The sequence below is a fragment of the Nyctibius grandis genome, chromosome 31 (genome assembly GCF_013368605.1).
Source record: "Nyctibius grandis isolate bNycGra1 chromosome 31, bNycGra1.pri, whole genome shotgun sequence".
NCBI lineage: Eukaryota > Metazoa > Chordata > Aves > Nyctibiiformes > Nyctibiidae > Nyctibius > Nyctibius grandis.
The window spans coordinates 678,063-696,118 of record NC_090688.1 but is presented as its reverse complement, the minus strand read 5'-3'; the positions used below and the strand labels follow the sequence as shown (position 1 = coordinate 696,118).

Sequence of the window (18,056 nt, the reverse complement as noted above, 5' to 3'; positions counted from 1 at the left end):
CCCTCACTAGGGGGATAATGTTTCCAGAAACCTCACACGAGTAAAGGCTGCATAAGGGCTGAGTTAATTTTAACTGCCTGACAGTCAACAAGCATGGAGCCTGCACAAGAACCAGAGGAGCTGGGACCTCAGACAGAAATGATTGCAGACACAATCCTTGAGGTTGGAGAGAGACTCTTTCAGGTCAGCCGTAGGGTACTTTCAGAACACAGTCGTTATTTTGAAGCCATGTTTTTTGGGGGGGCAAGAGAGAGCTCTGAACACCACATAGTGATCAGAGGGATTGATGCAGTGCCTTTTCAGGCGCTACTTGAGTTCACTCGCACAACCCAAGTGCTTATAGGTCAAGAAAATGTGACCAGCTTACTTGAAGCAGCTGATTTTTTTCAGTTTGACAGGGTGAAACTGTTGTGTGAGAAATTTCTGGAGAGAGAGCTGCACGTTTCCAACTGCCTGGGCCTGATGACCTACTCACAGCAATTTGCCTTTACAGAGCTCTATGCATCTGCTATGAATGTGGCTCTCACTCACTGGGGGGATGTGATGTGCCAGGAAGAATTTAAGGCACTACCCAAAGAAGTGCTGCTGCAGCTCCTAAAAAGCGATGACCTCTTTGTTTTGCGAGAAGATGTGGTCTTTGACAGTATTATGAGGTGGATAATGGAGGACCCAGCAACAAGAGAGGAAGACTTCCTGGATTTGGTGGGCGAAGTCAGGGTCACTTTTCTGAGCTTGTCCTTCCTCGATACGTTGGTGAAATACAACAAGCGCCATGGAGAGACAGATACCTTTTCCAGACTAATAAAGAAGTTAGACAGCTGTCCTCCACTCAGCTGGCAGAATGTGGAACTGTGTCCTTATGCTGGTCGGAGCTATGACACCTTATATGTCCTGGGAGGAAAGCATGACAAGGAACAGCAAGAATTATTTCTCTTTCAACCTAAAACAGGGACCTGGCAGTCTTGTTCTCCACTGCAGCGCAGGAACCTCACCCAATATGCAGTGGCAGCAGTAGGTAACTTACAGAGAAGTGGGACTGAGCAAATGCAAACAGAAGTTGAGGCTTGGAGACCCAAATGCAGGGAGTTCAGCTGCTTCTCCTGTAAAACTGCATTGTTCAGCATTGCTAAAACCTCATTCATATTTGTGTTCATATTCATTCAAAGAATTTTTTTTCTTAGTCCTGGGAGAATCTTAGATAAGGCTGAATGTTTCTTTTCATGTAGTGGAAACTATTGAACCCCTTACATTAGCTTTATCTAGAGTTAAAGTGAAGTCATTAGACTCAGTGTCGTATATTTTTGGCCTTCTCTTTCACAGTGGCTTTGACAGATGGTGACTTCTGATTTATAGTTGCCGTTAAGTTAAACTTACCCATGGATGTTCAGAAATCTTCATGCTTGGAGACTTGAAAGACAGCTCAATACCATGGCTTCCCTTGTTTAGTGTTGGTGATGGTCCCATTTCAAGTGGGAGTTTGGACATGAGATCCCCAGAGGTTCTTTCCAACCAGTGTTTCTGTTCAAGAGTGGGAGCAGACTTGGAAGGACTTACTGCATCCTGTAGGCCTGGCGTGTCTGTGCAGATGAGGAATCAAATACTGCAAACTGATACAAAGAGCAGTAATTTTCTCTGCTCATCTTGTACTTCATCGGTACAGCCCAGGGAGAAATGAGAACCCTAGTTCTCAGGAGCAATTTTCAGCCTTCATGTAACTGATACTTTTCTTTGCTGTCTTTCTAGGGAGCTTCCTTTTTGTAACAGGAGGATATTTCCGGGATGAGTTTGTGTGGTATAGTGTGGATTGGGTGCTTATCTACAATTGCTTGGACAATAGCTGGCTGGAAGGGCCTGCCATGAAGAAGTCCCGCAATAGCCATTGTGCAGTAGGAGCAGGGCTCTACCTGTATGTACTCGGAGGGAACACAGATGAAGGGATAATCCCAGCAGTGGAGCGCATGACTTTGGTGGAGTCAGAGTGGGAAAGCATGAGTCCTATGGCTCAACCTGTGGAGAGAGGAGATGCAGTCAGTGTGGGAACCAAGATCTATGTGGTCTGTGGCCTGGATGAAAATGGACATGTGTATGATGGAGTGCAAAGGCTGAACACAGAGACGGACAGCTGGGATGTCATCTCGTTCTCCCCGCTTCCAAGGTAAGAAATAATCTTCTGGGACTTTGCAGGAGAAGAAAGGTTCTAGTATTGGTCCTGCTCCAAGAAGAGGTTGGACTGGAGAAATCCAGAAGTGCTGTCCCACCAACACTTCTGTGATTCTCTGTTCAGATGGGACTCTTGATATGAGGACCAAGGTCACACTGAATATTTCAGGGGCTAGATCTTTCTGTTGATTCTGATCAAGGGTTCCTTCCCTCCCAGGTATGACCTCTGCATCACATCACTGAATGGTGCTCTGTACACCATAGGAGGGGGAGCTTTTCGATTTGATGTGGAGACAGATGAATGGACCCAGGTGGATGAGGAATGCTTGACGCAGAAGTTCTTCATGGGATGCAGCACTGTGAATGGACGAATATATCTGCTTGGACAGAGGAAGGGGAACAGTGCCCTCCCCACTGTAGTCCTCTTTGATCCCTACATTGATACATGCCAGGTCATAGACAACAAACTCCCTTGCCCCCTTCCTATTCATGGGTGTGTCTGTGTGCGAAGATTTGATACGTGGGCATGAGCAATGCCAGATCCAGCATAACCAAAACCAAAAAGTCATGTGCTTTACAGCTGGGAGCTGGATTGCATCGTTTGATCTGTGAATTTTTTCTGATTTTGAAAATAGATCTGTTCCTTTGTAACTTTTTTTTTTTCCTACCTGGCAAATGAACTTGAAGCAAAAGCTAGGGAAACCTTTGTGTCTACACAAAGGTTGCAGGTCATTGTTGGAAATAGTTGTCAGTGTTGTTATGGTACATAAGCTCCTCAGGTTGATGCTAAATAAAGGGCTGCTCTGACCTATAACCTCTGTGGCTCTCTGTCCTTTGAACAGCTGGGAGAGACAGGAAATCATTGCATCAGTGTTAGAAAATATTGTAGGAGTGAAATAATAAACGTGTGTCAAGGGAATCTTCAGGGTGTATGAGCTACGAGTGCTGTAGGACAGAGGAAAAAAAACAAACCCAAAAAAAACCCCAACCAACCAACCACTGCAGTCAAGCCCTATCCAGTGTAAGTCTCCCAGGTTATGTAATTATGGCTAAAATTACCTTTATTGCAGGCTGGAGAGCACCATAGAAGAGTGAGGCTGTTCTGGATTCGTGCATTCAGGTATGTGATGATAACCATTTGCAACAGGCACGTAGAGTCTTGCTTCAGTGTCCTTAGTCCCCTTTGGGTTCATTGCTTTACAGACCCAGAATAAAAATCCCCATCCCAAAGTACTGAAATGAGGGTGTGAGGAGCAGGGACCTGCACATAGCCTTAATTAAAGGGACAGGGGGACAGCAAAGCCCTGAGGATAAAATTCAGCAGGCATCAACATATGTCTGCACTGCCTCCACAGTGCACCGTGCAGTCTCTGGGAAGCATTCTGCTCCTCAGGTGAGAGGTGGTATGATTTTACAGCAGTGATCTTTTCTAGCCTTCTAAAACCTCACAAAAAAGAAGAACAGACATTAATTTCTCTCCTCCTACCCTTCCAAGTTCAAAGCATCTCCCCAGTGGTGCAGTCTGGGACTTGCCACTGCCCTGGCAGTACCAAGTAACCTGGCCTGCCCCTAGGTCTAGTGTAGAGGTGTCCCAAAGTTTCCCTTGTTCCAAACACAGCTTTATCTATTAGGAGACAAATCAGGCAGCTGCAGTTCTCTACTGGCATGGCCCAGTATGGCTGCACGTCCTGGGCATGCAACATCCTCCCCCTGCAACCTGCGTGTGTATTGACCTTGGCAACAGCACCCGTAGGTGTCTCCCTCATCACGTATCCACCTGCAAGGTGCAACCAGCCAGGTTACCTCCTGCTAGTTAAAGAAGTAGAAAAGAGCCCAGACAATCAAATCTTTCCAAAGTAATTTATAAAGAATGTTTACATTCAGTAGTACAAAATGATACGGAACCATCCCTCCTGAACACATCACCCGCAGAGGAGTGGCAAGAGTGTAGATTCAGATCAAAGAAACATGACAGTATACAGAACATGTACTTCGAACTTCAAATTAGCTCAAGGTTTCAGAGACAAAATATCTTCAGCAAATACGAATTTAAATGATGATGCAGGAGCAGACGCTCTCCTCCCAGAGCATGTTACTGCACTGGAATCACCTGTGCTGGAACCACTTTTTCCCCTCTGAAGTTATCATCCAGTGTATTTTGACTGAAACCTAAGATGAGCACGTACAAGCTCAGATCAAAGCTCTCTCATTCACATCTCAGGTGAACTGAGTGGGTTGCTCAAGAACTCTCTCGTCCTTTGATGCTGTCACTTGCCTTTTAATTTTAATCATGTGCACCAGCTCCTCAAATCAGGCATTTCCTTGGTCCATGCCCCCCCCAGTTAGCATTGGCCCTTACTGGGCACGTACAGGGAAGTGTCTGCATGGCCTTGGCGGTCTCAGTCCCTGCACTCATTACAGTGAATCTGTTAATACTTTGGTTTCACAGATTAATTGACATAAGATATAGGACCTCTAAACAAACTGAATCAGAACTGCCTCATGACTTCATGGACTACTGCTTTAAACTCGCTATTCTTGATACATCTAGGCAAAGGCCCTGGAGTTAGAAGGCCATGTTAAAGCATTATTCCATGAGGTTCAGCAGATCTTCTCTGGATCCTTTTTCCTCTGAGGATAGTGGAAATGCATTCCTTTCTTGCACGAGCTGACTCTAAGCATTTCCCGCTGTGCCAGTCACGCTAGGTGAAAACAGGAGCACTTAATCAGTGTTGTCTTCTCGATCATCTAGTTTTTTTTGTCACCTCCCTTCTTCTGACTGCATTTCCTTCCAAGACAGGTTTAAAGGACTACCTGACAGTTGAGACACAGCTGCCAGGGTTTTCCAGCTCTTCCAACTATGATTTGGGTGGGTGCTCTCTCCAGTCTGGGCTTTGGAGTTCCCACCTTTGCAGCAATAATGCTGACAGCAGAAGGGACTCGGATCCATACCATTACAGAACTGGTCATATGGCACACAGCAGCATTTCCTTTGAGGAGAAAATGTTTTCTCCTGTGTCTTTCCAAAGCTTTCATTTCTCTATGCTCAGTTTTTGTTTTCTGAGTGTGTATGGGGCACCTGTCTTCTCAAAAGAGGTGTCCCCATATTAAGAGTCTCAACGTGTTAGCCACAATCATTAGTGGCAATGGGCCAGGGCCTCCAGAGGCTGATCAAGGCTAAACAGATTCCTACCAAACAACATTAGGTGGTTAAAGACTTGACATTGCCAGAGTTTATCCACCTTTTTTTTTTTAAAGTATTTTTCCAAGATTAACACATTTAACAACAACTATGGTACAGTCTAATGCAAGTCAAACCAGTTTGATCCCTTTCTATCTGCTTCAAGGCTACAACCTCTAGTAAGCTTTTATTGAAGAAAGACCAAAAACTTCCTTCAAATAACACTAACTATACACACTTCTGTTTAGGGGATGCAGGAATTCAGCTATGATACTGCAATTGCACTCCATTTTATCTACACAAGGAGCAAAACTGTCTCTAAAGACTGGACTGGCTTCATTAAAGACCAGATCAGAAGCACGTGAACAGTAGCTATCTTTCCTTGACATGGCCATTGGTGAGATGGGTTCTCTTGTTCAGTGGCTCAGACCCATTCCTCTGGATATAAGTGTTGCTTGTGACGTTGCTGAAATATATGATCCCGTTTTTCTCCTTTTCCCTAATCTTTTCTCTTTCTTCATCCTTGTCACTTTCTTCTGTGTCACTTCTCATGTCCTTTTCCATCTACAGAAAAAAGTAAATGAGAAGCCATACAAACACAGGGGTCCGCACAAGCAGCAGTGCTAGCTGAGCCAGAGGCTACACATTCATCTGCTGCTTCAGCCACTTGCCTCTGGCACACAGTTCTACCGTGTCCTTTCAGCTTTTACATCACCTTTGGAACCAGATTCTCTCAGTCTCTCTGATTTCAGTCTCAGTGGAATCCTAACCGTGATCCTGATAAACATTAGGAATTACTGTACAGATTGAGAAGCAGCACCAAACCACTGCTGCCCAGGACCGAGGACAACCGTGTAACACTGAGGAGATCCACATTGCTGCTTTGGACATCAGCATGTGGAGGAAGGCTGGGGGAAGGCAGGTAATCAAGCTCTTTTACATTTTCCAGAAGGGATATGGAGATAGATAGATAGATAGCTTCTGACCACGCCTGGCCTGGATGGCTGCAGGTTGAGCACGCTGCTTTGGCCAGGCTGAAAGCATATGCTTTCAAATAGACCAACAGCTCAACATAAAGCCACTCAACTCTGATTACATTCAGTTTTATGTTCAAGTTTTTCCTCTTGCTATTGACTGAGAGCTCTGTAGTCCACTTTTGTAAATATTTAATTCATTCCTTTTAAGGAAGAGGAGCAAACACTGTGATAAAATGAGAGTTTAGAAAAAGCAGCCTAGCACTTGCTGGCTTCCCAGGCTGTCTCTACTCTGCAATACAAGATGCCAAAACTGGGGACAAATTCACGGTGTCACACTCCTTGTTGGAAAGAGTGCTCTGAGGGAACTTCTGTGAGCTTTGGAAACTGCTCAGGGCCATGTCAGTTGCTGCACGGACACCTGTAGTCTCCATTTACTCTGTTCTTCTGAGGATATCTGGTCTACTTGGTCTGATGCTCTTTTTAGAGATCCCTACACCCAAACGCAGACAGGATTTGTGAGAATCTAAACTTGCACTGAATTCGAACTGCTTCCAAGGACAATATGGGTAGGAGATGCTATCATCTTCTGTGAACAACCTAGACCTCATGTCATTCTGGAAATGGCAGTTCAGGAACTATGCAGGACCCTTGATCTGCAGCATAAGGACACAATCAGTATTCCTAAGTTTATCCATGGAGTGTGGCTGAGGCCTTAAACCTAGCAAGATTCACAAAGGAACCATATTGCTGCATGAATTACATGCATGGGTGATTTTTCTTTGCTATTCACTGCTCAATAGGGGAAGCTCGCAAATATATTTTAGCACCAAATGTGGCAGATGATTTTTAGATAAAATAGGAAAAATTCGGGATATGCTTCAGTATTTTCTCCCTGAGGGTTCATTTCTTTCTAAGGCGGCTATTTATTACCTCATCATTTTACACTCTAATAACTGCAATGGTAATTCAGCCCACACTAGAATTAGGAAAACAATAAAAGGGCATCTTCAGTTGTGTCTTCATTTTCTGCTCTGGGAAGTTTCTGTTTCCTAATTTACTCTGTGTTACCTTAAGGGAAGACAGATAAAGAAAATGGGGATGATATGGATGAAGATGAGCCTTTAATGCTTGTTCTCAGTTCCCATAAGACAGAATTCCCCAGTTGGATACCAATAAAACAACTCATCCTGGGCTATGAGGTCAACTCCCACAAGGCCCTGACTTGTTACTCCTGGACTGTGTCCTTGGTATGTGGCCAATCTAAGGCCATTAGGTCATGTCTTTGATTTTGGGAAGAATTTCATGCTGAGCAGCAGTTTGGTCTCACAGCAAATACTACAGGCTACGGTCAGAGAGAGGGGGATGCATTTCACTTAAGTTTATACAGCTGCATCACAGACATTCCTCTAGGGCTGCTCTATGACTGACAGAGATGAACAGCACTACCTGGGTGCAATCCTGAATGGGTTATGCTTTGGGCAGGCCCGTTTACCTCTACTGCAACGACAAGAGTGCAGACAGCTAGTTTAGTTTAGCCAGAAATACCTACTCTGTAGACTTCTACAGCACTGTAAGACAATCCATACAAAACACGTATTAATGATCTAGATGACGGGGCAGAGTGTACCCTCAGCAAGTTTGCTGAAGACACAAAACTGGGAGGAGTGGCTGGTATGCCAGAGGATCGTGCTGCCATCCAGAGGGACCCTGACAGGCTGGAGAAGTGGGCTAACAGGAACCTTGTGAAGTTCAACAAGGGGAAGTGCACCTGGGTCCTGCACAACTCCCAGGCACCAGTACATGCTGGGGGCTGAGCAGCTTTTGTAACAGAAACCTGGAGGTCCTGGCAAACACCAAGTTGAACGTGAGCCAGCGATGTGCCTTTGCCCTTCCCGGCCTGCATTAGGAGGAGTGTTGCCAGCAGGTCGAGGGAGGTGATCCTTCCCCTCTATTCAGCACTGGTGAGGCCACACCTGGAGTGCTGTGGCCAGTTCTGGGCTTTTCAGTACAAGAGAAACATGGACATACTAGACAGAGCCCAGTGAAGGACTCCAAAGATGACAAAGGGGCTGGAGTACCTCACATAGAAGGAAAGGCTGAAAAAGCTGTGACTGTTCAGCCTGGAGACGGGAAGGCTCAGGGCAATGTTATCAATGTGTATTAATAACTGAAGGGAGGGTATAAAGAAGATGGACCCAGGCTCTTCTCAGTAGTGCCCAGTGACAGGACAAGAGGCAATGGGCACAACCTGAAACACAGGAGGTTCCCTCCGAACATCAGGAAACACTTTTTTACTCAGAGGGTGACTAAGCACTGGCACAGAGTGCCCAAAGAGGGTGTGGAGTCTCTGTCCTTGGAGATATTCAAAAGCTGTCTGGACATGGTCCTGGGCAACCTACTCTAGGTGACCTTCCTCGAGCCAGGGAATATGGACAAGAAGATACCAGAGGTACCTTCCAACCTCAGCCATTCTGCAATCTCACTAACACTGTAATTAAAAATCCTGTACTATAAGGGAAACACTTTTGCACTTGCCTCACCAGTCATGACAACTTTCCCTGCCTTGATTTCTTAGTTTTGTTACAAATGCAAGTCATACTGGACCAAGTGTCAGGATCCTTACTCAGATGTCACTGGCTTTGTTCACGGAAATCTCCCCAGTCCAATCCACATTTTTCTTGAATACAAGCATCAGAAGTGGACCCAATACTGTAGGGACTCATAAAAATGATACTTTTTTTTTTTGGTCAACTTTCCCTAATAATATTGAGTATTCCTTTCACCCCACTGGTAGGAACGTACATCTGTAATTTCACTAGCGCAAGAAGGAATCCATCCCAGATGAACACCTGTGCTCCCAAGCAGCCTAGGTGGACCCTCCCTCCCCATGTGATGTACAGGGGACTACAAAGTGATCCATACCGTGCCCTGGATGATGAACTTGTAGACCATGTGAATAATTAGGCAGGACCAGAAGACGTGGAGCAGCTGCAGAATTGTCAGGAGAACATTCACGAAGTAGTATCCAAAGAAGGGTTGGAATATCTCCATGGAGTAATAGTAGGTGTTATAGAGCACTCTGCAAGAGAGAGGGAATTGCAGTGGAGGGAAAGCATGTTGTTAGTGGGGCTGTAATTAAGTCCGAGAAAGCCCTAGTCACAGAGGAAGTTTCAGGTCAGTCACCTCCTTCTTATATAACACATGTGAGCCAACTCTGTTTCCCACCAGAAATAAGCAGGGTAGAGCCACAGGCCGAGGGCTCCTCCTCTGCAGTATACTTCAGGACTTTAAGACTACTTTATGAACTCCCAGGCAAACCACCCTAGTTTACCCCAAGGCAGGTGCAACAGCCATGTGGCACTGTAGCCTATGCAAAGGGCAGGGACACACGCTCAAGGACTGAAAAGCAAAGGCTGCAGCAAAAGATTCAGCCCCCAGCTGAATTATCTTGTCTCTCAGAAGGCAGCTTTTCCATTTCCCTTGACTGCAGCAGACTCACGTGTAGGGGAAAATGACCAGCCGGCTGATGAGGAAAACAGCTGAGAAGATCATAAAGAGGCTGTCACAAGTTCTTTTCCACTTCATGTAATTGAATATCTTAGTTGGCTGGAAGGAGAAAGAACAATAAAACAGCAGGCCAAGACAGTGCATCTGCACGTGCTCCAGGAAGCGAATGAGCCAGCTATGATACAATGTGCATGCAGGTAACCATGCCTCCTCCTGGCTCTCTGCAGGGCACCCTAGGCTGGGTCAGGACATCAGTACTGAGTTATCTGTGAAACACGATAATGCTTGGCCCATACCGTGCTAGATCAAAAGACACCCTTTGGCTGAAGAGCACCATTGCTAACTAGGCTTTCCCTGGCATGCAAGTTGTGGAGCTCACCTCTAGGAAGCAATCAGAAGCATCATGAATCACCAACACCAGTGTCCCAATGCGGATGTAATTGCCACAGTATGAGAAACTGATCAGGAAGATGGTGGCAGCATGATGGACTATCTGCTCCTTGAAGTCCTGATGAGATAGGGGATAGCAGAGAATAAAATACATAATGCCCCTCCTGCCCTGGTTAAAGTATGCCTCCTGCAGCGAGCAATGAAATCTCTCTACCCAATGACTAAGAAACCTCCCACTATAAGGTCTTACCCATATAACTTTTTTACCAAACACATTCTAGAAATGTAGGCAACCAAGAGACCCAGGAATGAAGAGTTTCTGGTGTAAACTGAGGATCTCACAACAAAGAACGCTTTCTCCCTCCACCAGCAGTGGTCCAAGGATGGTGCAAATCAGAAAGACAGAAGAGCCAACGGTTCAGTGCAAATTCAACATAAAAAGAGCTTCCTGTCACAAAGCAGTGCCCATATCCACCTCTGCTCTGTGCCCCTGTGCACGCCTGTTTGCACAGTCAGCTCATACCCCCAGGCTCGCTGACGGAGACTCACCACCACTCTTAAAGGGTGTATTTGCAGCCTCAATGTACGTGTCTGCCTAAGTGGTCCCGCAGCACCCCGTCTGTCGGGGCACTGGAGCCTAGGAACACCTGCAGCTTAACTGGCAGAGAATCATCTCTTTTCCTGTCTCTACGATCAGTGCAGCCTGGAAGAGTCCCAGAAGAGCAATTTTTAAGTTTGGATTTTAAGTTTGGATTGAGAACGCTGCAGTAGTTTGCACCTTTCTATGTCAGGGTTTGTGTTCTCCACTTCCCAAAGGAGAGGGAAGCCAGTGACTGGGAATGGGAATTCCTGGGAATAAGCAAGGACCGAGTCCCCCAATACCTCAGACTAGCACTATACACGTACTCTTGGAGATCACTCTCCTGTTTGTGCTTGATTCTTCCCTGAGGCTGCCACTCACCTTCCTCTTCACATCAAAGGGCAGGGTGAAGACCAGCGACCAGTAGAAGGAGAGCTCCAGCAGGTAGTACCAGAACAGGGAGGGTTGGAGAGGCTGTGAGAGAGGGAGAGACAGTGAAATACCCATCAGATAAAGTAGAGCAAGGGCTGGAAGTGAAGACTCCTTCCTGGGCAAAAGAAAAGCAGACAACCCAACCGACAGAACTGGTTCTTGCAGCTTCAGGGGGAAATACTTCAATTGAACAACCGTGGTTACATACTAAATGTCATCTGTGCTGAGGCGAAAGCAAATAGCAGGGGGAATTCCACTGTGCTGCACCATGTGGAACATCTAGCGTACCACCAGGCAGATCTTGAATATTTTTAGGATTTCTCCAGCACTGTGCAGATTCCTGAGCAGCCACTATACAGCTTTAAAAACTATGTACACCATTTCACTATGGTGAAATAAGTAAGTAGTGAGCTGGAAGACAGGGATGGGGAGCAGAGTGAAGCCCCCATAATCCAAGGGGAAGTGGTCTGTGACCTGCTACACCACTTAACACACACAAATCTACGGGGCCAGATGGGATCCACCCAAGGGTACTGAGGGAGCTGGCAGAAGTGCTCACCAAGCCCCTTTCCATCATTTATCAGCAGTCCTGGCTAACCAGGGAGGTTCTAGTTGACTGGAGGATAGCAAATGTGATGCCTATCTACAAGAAGGGCCAGAAGGAGGATCCGGGCAACTATAGGCCTGTTGGTCTGACCTCGGTGCCGGGGAAGGTTATGGAGCAGATAATCTTGAGTGCCGTCACACGGCACATACAGGACAACCAGGCGATCAGGCCCAGTCAGGATGGGTTTATGAAACGCACATCCTGCTTGACTAACCTGATCTCCTTCCATTACAAGATGACCCGCTTACTGGATGAGGGAAAGGCTGTGGATGTCATTTACCTGGACTCAGTAAACTTAGTGGGATTGATGCTGTATGGCTACTGGCCATACTGCCAGTTCCACTGGGAAACAAACTCCTTGGGGAGCACTGTGGACATGATTCTTCAGTATAGCTGAAAGTACACAGCAGTCAGAGCATGTCCTCTGCTCTACATACTCTCCACTGAAGTCTTCTCCTCAGGCAACATGTCCTTCTCTGACCTCAGTTTCTCCTACTACACAAACCACCATTTTTCAGTTTCTTGGCTCACCTGGGCAGAAGTCTCACTGTCCCTTTATTTCTGCAGTTTCCTCCTGCTTTCCTGACTCATCCTCTACTGTGTTTAGATTAAACCAGATACAAAGATGTTCTCCCTTGATGAGGATGTGGCCTTGAATTCTTCGGGCTCGTGAGTCTGAATTTAATTCAGCATCCTCTCCTTTGTCACTACAATAACCTGATTTTCAAAAGATATCAAAGACAATACATGATTTACAACAGCCATTTTCCCTCTTGCATGACTCACCTGTTGGGGATATCCTGTCCAGCACTCTCTATGGTCCCAAAGCCAAGGCTTCTGGAAAGAAAATGCAACATGAACGTGAGAATGCCAGAGGAATTCTTCTCTTACCAACTGTCTAAATCCTTTAGTTTGTTACTACTACAGACTTTGCTGTGTTTTATTACAGGCAGAGCAGGTCACACAGTCTGGAACTCAGTTGCCAAGAGATTTCCACTACAAGAGCTTGTAGTTGCTTGTGACATTGCCCATTTGTGGCTACTGCACTGAAATTTCACATGCTTTTTAGCCTAGTTCCAAATAAAATAGCTCAGGAAAGATTTCTACCAACTTGTTGCAGCCTTCTACAAGTTTGGGTGGTGGTGGTGGTGATGTTTTGAATATATTAAAATATTCTTACAACTATTTCATTAAGAATCTCTGTGGTTTCTAGTGATACCTGGTATTTCACTGACTCATGGCGCAGAGGTTTTTGCCGTCCGTCTAAAGCTACTAATATAGAATTTAAACATTTGCTTTTTTCTAAAGAAAGAAGAGTGTTTCACAAAAACAAATGCATGTTAAAATACTACTCACATTACAAAGTAAACACTCAAAAGTCAGGATATGTCACATGCAAATGCGCCCTGTCACATAAATTCTTTGTCCTTCTTTTTAATGTAATCATTTTGGTAGAACTCTAGATATCAGAATAACGTGGTATTTACTTCTGGATCTAGAGGTGCTGTCCACAGGACAGATGTCTCCTTTTTTTTTGTGAAAACTGGAAGATGTGTACTGAATAAAGACTTTCACGAAAAATGAAGATGACCTTTCACACCTAGAAAGGTCAGATACCATGCAGAACAGCATTTTGCCCCTTCTGTTGCCACAGGGTTCTTGTACTATGCTAAGCAGGTCATCCATACCCAACTTTCACAGCTGGCCTCAAAGAACAGCCTTCTATTTTCATGTACAGATCCATAAAACACTGCAGTTGGCATTCACTCCTCTGCTAGCTCATCCTGTAATCCTCATACTCCTACAGTATCTTAAATTCTGACTTGAAAGTCTGTGTAAGTTCAAAAGTTCTTCACTTGTTACAATAACAAGAAGTTACAAGCATAGTTTGTGCCTGCTGCCTCGGGATCTGCAGGTTTTCCATTACTTCAGCCCTCAGAAGGTGCGAGTGTAGACTTTTGCAAAGCTCACCTAAGGAACTGATTCAGCGAAAGAGCCAGGGGAACCTCTAAAACACAGCCAGAGAATGACCTGTGTCCCTAGACCCAGCTCAGCGACCACGGCTCAGTGACTAGAGCGTGTGCATGCTTTCTGTGACCTCTTCTGCCTGTTGAGGCAGTTCAATTTGTATCAAGAGAACTCATTATCTACCAAATCAGAGGAAAGGCAGAGGCATGAGCCTGAACCAACCACATCTTGGGTAAAGAAAAGAAAATTAAAAGATAAAATTATTAAATTGCAGCCCATGCTCCAAAGGAAGCCTGAGTTTTTTACCTTAAACAGGTATTGGATACAACACACAAACAGGCCCTGCAGCTTCCACCTCAGGGAAGCGTTCCATCTCCTACCCCACTGAAATGCATTTTTACACAATACCAATTGTCTTCTGCTTTGCCAGAAGAGGAAACCTCTTGGTTTTGAGCTGGAGTTTTTAAAATAAGCACCGTCCAACATGTTTGTGGTCTCATATCTGTGCTGTGCAGAGGATACACACTGACCTGGTGGGAAAACCTCTATGAGAAGGTCTGTAAGGACATGCTTGACAACAAAAGCTGCCGTTCTTGCAGGCACTGGCTAGGCAGAACAGCAGGAGGCATTGCTTGTATACTCACATCGTGCAGGACAGCAAGCCCCGTGAAGAAAGAAGTGAGGTAAAATGTAAACCTCCAGCTACAAACAAACAAAACAAAGTGTGTTAGAGTCCCATTCAGCTGCAATTCTGTGTATCAATCACACTCATTTAAAGAATGACACTGTTAAGGCAGACATACATTAATATGTTCAAGGTTTGCCCAGACCGTAACAGGAGTGGCTCTTTGCATGTCGCTAGCACATTCAACACACTTCACAAAGAGCAATTCTTCTGCTTTAGCGATGGCAGAAAATAGGAGAATCCCGCTGACTAAAATCACTCAGATAATCATCCCAAACCTTCCCAGCACTAGCAGATGCATGGGTGAAAGTCAAACAAGGCCAATCTCTCTCCTAGGCTTTTGGAGATTAGGCATGCTACATTCATTATCATGGCAAGCCATTAATTACTGTCATGTTGGGGCTCAGTCAGGAGCTGGGAGTGATTTACCCACATCAAACCCCCACAGAAGTACATCTGAACTGCTTGCTAAGTTCAGTGGGCAAAGGCAGGTCACACTGAACATACACACGTATAGTAAGGAATGAGGGCAATGTCACTCCAACAGGATAAACAACTTGTTAATAAACTAAACACAGGAAATCTTCAAAGGAGTAAAACTGTCTAAACCAGTCCTTTCATTTCCCAAAACTTCCATAACAAATCTGAAGTAACTACATTTCGAGAGCGAGAGAGACTTCACCTGTCAATGAAACCCCCAGGAGCTCCAAGACAGACATAAACTGTACAAAGCTACTACATCATATCGGAAAGACGTTCTTTCTACAGCCTGCAAATGCTGACAGAGGGCAGGTGGAAGGACACCATCCTCACTGAGTTGAGTCAGAAAAGTGTTTACTATTTACTGTTACTATTTACTGCAAGTCAGCTGAGTGCCAGGAGAACTTAGATTTCATCTTGATGGAAGCGTGGTTGCTCTACAACTCCTTGACCACAGACTTTGTAAATATTTCTAACTGCAACTACCTGGAATATTATAAACAAATAGTACAAATCCTTTTTTTTCTTTTTCAATTAGGGTTTTTAGTCAGCGGTTTTGAATTAGAGGTTGAGTGCTAAATGGAGCACGAGGTGATTAGCTCAAAGTTGATACCTACTCTATGGATACACACTTTTAGACAGATGAAGAGCACTGCAGGTATTCAATGATTTCTTTCATCTCTGTGGCCTTCCTGAGAGAACCTACTTCCTCACACAAAGAGCAGAGCAGCCACTCATAAGTAAGGCATTTCAACCAAGCTCAGGAGAATCCTTCTTTTCCGAGGAAAGCTTAGTCAGGACATTCACAGAACTGGCTGATGTGAGATTTTGTGCCTCCACATAATAAGGAGGATTTCCACACAGCTGTTTCCAAGAAGTTTTGCTCTTTGGAAAACACAAGCTTTCACATAGGCCCCTTCTGCCACTAGAAAAGGGCGCTGGTTTTTGACTTTCACGATGCTGAAGTCAACTGACAGCAGAACACAATCCAACACACTGCCTGGGACTTTTGAAAGCAACAGTGTGCAGAACGCTTGCAGAACAGATGCAACAGAAGGAATAAGCTTGCAGTGAGGCAAAGGGAAGTCACAGGAAAGGCAACAGAAAGGCTGATATTTTGAAGACACCAAAACAGCAGCAAAGCAGCAAGAAGCAGTAAGATGCAAAACAGTAGGGAGTTTTTCAGGTACAATTGTGTTTCAAAGCAGAATACCAGTCTTAGGAAGCCAGAAACATAGGCCCTATAAGGAATAAAAAGGAGTAAAAGGAAACTTGGGAGTGAAAATAAAGTGACAAAGCAAGGAATGTTTCAGTAACAGAGAAGCAGCAGAAAGTTGCAGAAGAACCAGGTGGGGCAGGGAGGACCCAGGATGCTCTCTGTGTCGGGGTGCAGGGCAGGTTGGGAGGCAGTGAGCTGCCCGCAGAGCTCAGCTCTGGTGAAAGGCCCCTGTAGCTCATGGCTTGTGCTCCCGCTTACCAGGCCTCGCAAAACTTCTTCGACAGGCTGGGTCGGTCTGTGTTCCTCCGGCGACGGAACCAGATCTCCACCTTCCTCACCGGCAGGTCACACTGTTTGGCTAAACTGATCAGCTCACCCTGGAAAACAGGTGAGGCAGCAGGGTTCAGATCCAGGTTCGAAGGTCAGAAGAGGCAACGCCAGTATCTCATCTGACCCACCACAGAGCCCAGGTGGAGGCTCCTGGCAAGCCCAAATCTGTCCAGGCTAAGGCATCTTTCAGAAAGCTGTCTGTTCTTAGTGGAAAGACCTCAGATAGTAGAAAATCTTTCCATTCCCCCGCTGAACAACTAGTTAGCAATGCTAAATGCTGAAACTTTACATTTTTTTATGTGAACATCTCCAGTTTCAACTTTCAAACTCTGGTCTTGTCTCCTCACAGGAGTTTGTTGTCAAATCACTTCCTCACCCTGTCTTCAGGGACTGAGTCCCTTAAATCTCTCACTCCAAGAAAGAGTTATTGCAGCTTAAATAATTTTCAAAGTTCTGCACTGAATGTCGTCATGCCTTCCAGCATTCTGATGCAGTATCAGCCAATAACCTGACTGATATAATGAGCAGAGGCAACACCATTTTCCTACCAGACATTCTCCTGTTGTGGTAAGCATTTTAGGGATAATTTTTCCATGGATTACCCACATAAATCCTGCAATCACCTTCTTTCTTGTCCTTAGGCTCTTAAGAGTTTGTCATGCTTTATATTCCTTTTGGAAGTGACACCGTGGATAGCCTTATTTTTTAAGTAAAGCAATAGTTTTTCACGGAATGCACTTACCTTAACGGTATCACGTGAGAGTGACTTACATAGACCAAGCATGTTGTACACTACCAATTTTCAGATGTGCTACTTTCCACTCTTACTTAGTGACTTCTCTTCTTGTGGCGGAGACAAATGGAGACATTGATTTATATTCTCCAGCTGCTCCATAATGTGGAATTCCTCCCAAGGACAAGGCTGCTAAGAACAGCAAAATCTCATCTTGAATTGGACAAGTAAAAGCTGACTCATAAGCGGGTGTCTGAGAGCTCATGGGACGGGGGGGAAGCTAGAAGACTGGCTGAGGTGTAACTGGTGAATGGAGAGAGCAAGGCAGCAGCCAGCTTCACCATTCGTGCTCCACGTCAGGAGTCTCAGATACGCTCCGGTATCACAGATTCTCTGGGATAGAAGTGCCGGCTTCAGTGCAGTGTGGGCGCAGGTAAAGCTGTGGGGACAACCTGCTTGCAAAGCTAGGCCTTGAGTTAGACCACTATGACAGGAGTAGTTTTACTAAGAAATCTGCGCATTTCACGGACAGACAGGCAAGAGGAAGGTCAGGGACCGCCATACTGGTAATTGTTCCCGAGAACACTCGTTCCCACTGCTGGGGAGAAAGGCTGCGTGCACAACGCACAGCAATGCCTGCATTCTTATTTTAGCCTCCATTCTTTCACTTCTAATCTGGTAGTGAACGTCCTGGGGCTCCGCCTGCCCCACTGTAGTACGAACCAACCCGCAACAGCCTGCTCAAGGCAGCGAAGTGTTTGCGCTAGGACTATCCATTGGGACTGGAACCCAGCCCCCTGCTCACAC

The 18,056-nt window shown here is 45.5% G+C and overlaps 2 protein-coding genes across 4 annotated transcripts in view; one reads left to right on the top strand and one right to left on the bottom strand.

Annotated features, from left to right (window-relative positions):
* Positions 1-39: 39 nt before the first annotated feature.
* On the top strand, positions 40-2,974 carry LOC137675072 (kelch-like protein 23). Its single transcript, XM_068420969.1, has 3 exons — positions 40-1,015; positions 1,744-2,155; positions 2,378-2,974. Exons 1-3 carry the CDS (start codon positions 94-96, stop codon positions 2,688-2,690), a joined length of 1,647 nt encoding a protein of 548 aa, XP_068277070.1. The 5' UTR covers positions 40-93; the 3' UTR covers positions 2,691-2,974.
* Positions 2,975-4,006: 1,032 nt separating this feature from the next.
* The window catches only part of LOC137675073 (ceramide synthase 4-like), a 40,691-nt gene continuing 26,641 nt past the window's right edge, over positions 4,007-18,056 (bottom strand). For all 3 annotated transcript variants that reach the window (XM_068420971.1, XM_068420970.1, XM_068420973.1), the window contains 8 exons: positions 16,445-16,563; positions 14,447-14,504; positions 12,621-12,671; positions 11,177-11,269; positions 10,205-10,333; positions 9,818-9,924; positions 9,241-9,397; positions 4,007-5,905 (listed from right to left, as the gene is read on the bottom strand). In XM_068420971.1, coding sequence (XP_068277072.1) covers positions 5,714-5,905; positions 9,241-9,397; positions 9,818-9,924; positions 10,205-10,333; positions 11,177-11,269; positions 12,621-12,671; positions 14,447-14,504; positions 16,445-16,563 — 906 coding nt within the window. In that variant the 3' untranslated portion in view covers positions 4,007-5,713. The remainder of the gene's footprint in view (positions 5,906-9,240; positions 9,398-9,817; positions 9,925-10,204; positions 10,334-11,176; positions 11,270-12,620; positions 12,672-14,446; positions 14,505-16,444; positions 16,564-18,056) is intronic.